The sequence below is a fragment of the Pleurodeles waltl genome, chromosome 4_1, assembly GCF_031143425.1.
Source record: "Pleurodeles waltl isolate 20211129_DDA chromosome 4_1, aPleWal1.hap1.20221129, whole genome shotgun sequence".
Taxonomy (NCBI): Eukaryota; Metazoa; Chordata; class Amphibia; order Caudata; family Salamandridae; genus Pleurodeles; species Pleurodeles waltl.
In genome coordinates, this window is record NC_090442.1 from 123368018 (window position 1) to 123373992 (window position 5975).

Consider the following 5975-nt stretch of genomic DNA (forward strand, 5'->3'; position numbering starts at 1 on the left):
TTTTAAGAGACTAAAGACACTTTATATCATTTTTACAGTGATATCTCAAAATATACTTATTGCATTTTTAATTGTTTTGACCTGCATCTTATCAGATAAATAGTATACATTTTTCCAACCACTGTGTGGTGTATTTTTGTGGTGTTCTACTGTGTTATTGCATGATTTATTGAACAAATGCTTTAGACATTGCATTCTAAATTAAGCCTGACTGCTCAGTGCCAAGCTACCAAAGGGTGGGCACAGGTTAATTTGGATTGTGTGTGACTTACCCCGACTAGAGTGAGGATCCTTGCTTTGACAGGGGTTAACCTGACTGCCAACCAAAGACCCCATTTCTAACACAACCTTATTGCGAGTACGAATCGGGGAGGCTGAATATGGATGTGTCAATATGGTGGAACTGTTGATACCGGAATACAACGGTTCTTCATAAACTAACATTGGAATTTGCATTGTAATGGATATTTTCTATCCACAATTTGATAAGCCCAGAAGAAGAGAATCATACTTTGAAACACCTGTTGGCTATTGTTATGGTGATCTCAATAAAAAGTGACCGAGATATTTTTGTACCTCCAAATAGGTTGACACAATGATATGGACAAGGATCACTCAGTGAGCTTGATTTGACAGAAGAAATTATCAATTTGACCTCTCTTGGAAAAGGCTGTGAAACTGGACAGAGAAGTTGGGTGGGGGAGATTAGACTGTGGCAGAGAAGTCAGACTAGAGTATGTCATGGGAAGGATAGGAAACTTTGGATGCAAATCTGAGATCTTGTTGGCAAAGAAAGATGACATTAAAAAAATGAAAAAATGTTACGTGACTATTCAATTTTGTTAGCACAGTATGCTTTATTTCCAATAACAATAAGCTGGTGGTATTCCTTTTGAAGTGAATGGTCTAGCTTTAGTGTCTGGAAAATAGCTAGTGCCCCAAAGTTGTTGCAGTTTTTTGCACCAGCTTTTTGTGATCCTCAGATCTTCAAGATACCAAGTGGCTGAAAGATGTTTATTATGGGAGCAGAGGGAGATAACGGTGATAATTAGCATCTACATAAGCATCTAGCCAGATGTTAAAAACTATTTATTAGAAAAAGATATCAGCATTTGGCCAAGCTGAAAGGGCAAAGAGGAAGTTTGTAAGGTTGTCTTTGTTGAACTCTAATTGAATGATTCAAAATAGTACTTTAAAGTGGTCTGACAAAGTCAGAGGAAAATGAAGAAAGGAATCCCTATGGTTGGAGAAGATAAAGTCTAATAGATGCCCTGAGAAATTAGTCGGGGTTTTAAAAATAACTTGGAGCCCAAAGTTCCCAGCTGTCTCTTGATAGGCAGTCAAAGTTGGGCTAGAGAGATTTTCAAAGTGGATATTCAAGTCGTGTGAGCCCAAAACATTTGTATAGTTTCATATTTGAGGGGCAAGCAGATCCATACAATAATTCATTTAATTGAGTTTGGGGTCAGCTGGACGATAAACAAAAGTTCTTGAAAAGGATGTTTTATGCTAACTTTAAAGACAATATCAATGAATCTCTGACCATGAAAAAGAGATTGTTAAAAGTAGCTCAGTTGACATGGAAGCTGTAGAGGATTTCCAGACCACCCCCCTTGTTTGACTTGAAAGTTAAGCTCCTGGATGGAATATCCTAAAATCTTGAGAGATAACAGAAGCAAAATCTGGATTACACAACCAGGTTTTAGTTAAAAATAGCACATCAGGAGATGACATTGAATATGCCATCTTGGTGCTTGGTAGAGGATGTAACATTTATTTGAAAAGAATTAGGGGAAAGTTTTTTACTAGGTATAATAATATTCATGGTAGACTGTTTGAGCAGAGTACAGGTTAGTGAAGAGTAGAGGCAAGCTTTACAAAGAATGGGGCCTCATAGGATGAGAAGGTAAATATTGTAACTGTGGCAGGACCTACGTTTAATATTAAGCAGGTGCAGCTCCATGGCAATGTAAGTATAGAGCAGTAGGCAATGAGGTCCTAGTGCCAAAGTGCAGTACAGGTGCAGACGGGTGCAGAAAAGCTTGCCTCTGACATGCATTTGGCACACCTTTTGCTTGTGTATGCTGTGCATATGTGCATCTCCATTGTTTAAATAAGACACCACTGGGTCCAGAGGGCATTGCTAGATGGGTGCTGAGAGAGCAGAGAAAACAGGTGTGGGAAAGTAAAAATCAAATTGGAACCCAACCGCTCCCATAATCAATACTAAAAAAAGAACTACCTTTTAAATTTAAGGTGTGAAAGGAGGCAATACAGAAAATAAGTAAAAAGTGAGACTCCACCTGCTACGAGCTTTAGTGAGCTGGAATTACACTAAAATTACAAGAAACACAAACACAAAGCCCAAGAAGACTATCACGTGCAAAATTAATCTGTGGAGATGAAGAAACTGACTGACTGTGAGACACAAGATGTATGAGCAACCACACAGCTAAAGTAAATCACCATTGGAGGCACAGCTACAGAGTGTAATGAAAACAGGTGCCAGGAGCGTCAAAATCAAATTGGAGCCCAGTTGGTCCTGTTCAAATTTCTAAGCTGCCTTAGTGATTTGTAACTACTGAAAAAGAAAGAAAAAAAACATTCAAATAATTAGATGAAATGAGAGGCTGAGCTAGTGACTTAAGTACATTAAGGTTTATTTCATGTGATCTAGTTTTACAATACATATTTATTATTTACTTTTCAATAGCAATTTGAGAATAAAAATTGTTTGTGATGCAACCACTGCACGTGCAATGTCTTTAGAGTGGTGTAGAATGCAGGATAACATCCCTTTTTCCATAATTTGTATCATTCTTAAAAATCACATTTTACTGGACAGCATCTTCATGAGGGCAGCTTTAACTTCCTGGTTCCTTAGACTATATATTATTGGGTTCATCAATGGTGAAACAATAGCATATATGAGAGACACTACTTTATCTTTGTCAGCAGTGGCATTGAGGGCTGGACGTATATGGGCATAGAAAATGCCTCCATAGAATAAGGTAACAACCATGAGGTGGGAGCTGCATGTAGAGAAGACCTTCCTTTTGTTGGTGGCTGAACAGATCTTTGCAATGGAGGACAGTATGCATGTGTAAGAAAGGACAATAAGAAGAAAGCAGAACATGCCAAAAAACATATCAGCAGCAAATATGACAAATCCAATAATACGGGTATCAGAGGAAGAAACCTTGAGGATTGGTGGGATTTCACAGAAGAAGTGGTCTAGTGTAATCCTTCCACAGAAAGAAAGCCTAGTGATAAGGAGGGTGAGGGTAATGGCGGAAACTAAGCCAACACACCACATTGTAGCCACAGTAATGATACAGAACCTTATACTCATAATCCTGGAGTAGTGCAGTGGGTTGCAGATAGCCACATACCTATCAAAAGCCATACATGCCAGCATGAGGAGCTCTGTACTCAGAAAGCATACCAAAAGAAAAAGTTGTGTAATGCAGCTTGAGTAGGAGATAGACCTTGCCTTTGAGGCCAGGGACTCCAGCATCTTGGGGATGATAGATGAGGCGCAGCAGATGTCCAAGATGGCAAGATTTCCCAGGAAAAAGTACATTGGTGTATGTAGATGAGTATCTGCAATTATGGTGGTCATAATCAAAAGGTTACCCAGCAGAGCTATCAAGTAGATTAGAAGGAGGAAGATGAAAAACGTTGACTGAAACTCTGGGTGATTGGAGAAGCCAAGCATAAAGAACTCGGAGGCAGGTGTTACGTTCAGCTCTTTTACTGGTGTATGATTCATCATATTAAGCTCTGAAATCAAAAAAATGAAGGCTGCTGTAAGTTATTAAGAAGCAACCCTTAATAATATGTGCCCTTACAAACATTGGTACTGATCATCAACTCATGCACTGATTGCCATTTATCAAAAAAAAGCATTATCCTTAATTGCACTTTTTGTCCCTTCATTGACTTCAAACAATTTCACTACAGACTGTTTGGCATTAAGACACATTGCAGAGAACAATGAGATATGCATAAATCAGCAAATGAGTGCAACATGTCATATTTTGCTTGAGCCAGGTAATATCAAGAGAAAACACAAAGTGCTCCAGTTCTGGAGTAGGAAAGTGTTGGGAAAAGGAGAGATCACCGGGTATGGCAAAAGAAGGAGAAATAAGGGGTCAGGAGGTAGAGGGTATTGTGAGAGGCACAACGTATTTTTAAGTGCCATAAGCATAAATGCTACTTGCATATAGCTCTAGATCAGCAAGCTTGCCATCTTTAAAACAGATGAAGGATTATGAGTACAGAGGTATTCTGAGGGATAATGAGGTTTGGACCTTCAAGGTAGAATATGAATAGGTGAATCTTTAATACTTTACTGAAAGTTAAGGTTTTCTGTACTGTTCTCAGGTTGAGGCAGAGAGTTCCTGGATCTAGAGTTGGAGCCAAAAAAGGATTGCTTCAGGGCATCAGAGGATTTAAGTGCTTCCAGGATGAGAGTTCTTTTACTCCTTGATTATCTAGAGCCCCCTAAAAAGAGCATGAGGTATGCCAAGTAGCTGGCTGGGCCTTAGTGTAGTGCTTTGTAGGTTAAATAACATTCTTTGAACTTGACTCTGGCATCAAGTGGCGGCAAATTAAGTTCTTTCACTATTGGAGAGATGTGGTCAAACTTTTTACTCTTCATGATGAGGCATAATGTGGAGTCAAAACCAGCTTTAAAAAGGGATAGCATTGAACCCAGTAGGCCAAGAAGTATGGCATTTTCATTCTATTGTGGATATCACAAGATTGTGGGAAGTAACACTGAGCTGATTGAAGGAGAGTTGGTGTTTTATTTTCTTTAGCAGGTACAGTTGAATATTAGTTGGTCACATTAATTTATGTATGTGGTGAGACATAGGGGCATATGTGTACTCTGTTTGCGCTGAATTAGCATCATTTGTTTTTTACACTAATTCTGTGCAAAGTTAACTCCATATTTATATTTTGGCTCTAGACATGTTTAGCACCAAAATATTGGAGTTAAAGTAATTTTTTGCCTGCAGAAAACTACCTTGCATCAATGAGATGCAAGGTAGGCGTTCCTGGTCAAAAAATGAAGATATGGCCTCAAAACCATATTTATCCCCCTGTGCTAAAATCAAGCACAGTGGGCTGTGAGCCTTAAATAATGGTGCTAAGCTTGCTTAGTGCTATTATTTAATGTCTGGTCAGGGCAGGCATTAAGGGACCTGCGGGCCATGGAAAGAGCCAACAGGTGCCCTTCCCTAGCCCCCTGGACACTCCCACCCACACCAGAGGGACAGCAGAGGATGGGGGGCCCCATCCCAAGTAAGAATAGGTGAGTAGAGATAAGTATTTTTAATTATTTTTTGTAGTGCCATAGGGGGGCCAAACTTGGGCCCCCCTACATGGCACTGGGCCCAATGGCCATGCCCAGGGGACATATGTCCCCTGGCCATGGCCATTGGGGTGGTGGGCATGACTCTTGTCTTAACTAAGACAGGAGTTGTGTCCATGGGGTTTTAACATCAGAAAATTATGCTAGTCTTCTTAGAGGCATTATTTATGCCTCTGCCCATACTAGCGTCATCCTTTGATGCTAAACCCCCTACTCCCCCATGCCTCCCCCACCTGACTAATGTCCTTTTTTATGACGCTAGCCGGGCCTTGCCTCCGGCTACCATCATACCATAAATATGATGCCCGGCCGGCGTCTTGGGATGGCGCTAGCCGGCGGTATACTTTTCGACATTAAACTGCGTTAGCACAGTTTAGCATCAAAAAGTTTAAATCAGGGCCATAGTGAGTGAAGAGTAAATGGTAAATCCTTGCCTTCTGTGCTTGGACAAGTCTGATTTGAGACAGTTCAAAGATCAGGACAGGGTAGTTTTGTGATTGGATTTGCAAGATAGAAGAAGGAATCCAGTTTTTATGGGGTTCAGTTTCAAGCAGAGAGTGTTCATCCAGTTGTCAATTCCCTTTGGACCATTTCA

At 40.1% G+C, this 5975-nt stretch overlaps 1 protein-coding gene across 1 annotated transcript; it reads right to left on the reverse strand.

The window, feature by feature from the left end:
* Positions 1-2827: 2827 nt before the first annotated feature.
* LOC138287112 (olfactory receptor 5V1-like) lies at positions 2828-3775 on the reverse strand. The gene has a single exon (XM_069227474.1). The coding sequence runs from the start codon at positions 3773-3775 to the stop codon at positions 2828-2830; it is 948 nt and encodes a 315-aa protein (XP_069083575.1).
* Positions 3776-5975: the final 2200 nt, after the last annotated feature.

Excerpts from the sequence above, each read along its gene's own strand:
- LOC138287112 (XM_069227474.1), bottom strand. The coding sequence starts at position 3,775 with ATGATGAATCATACACCAGTAAAAGAGCTGAACGTAACACCTGCCTCC.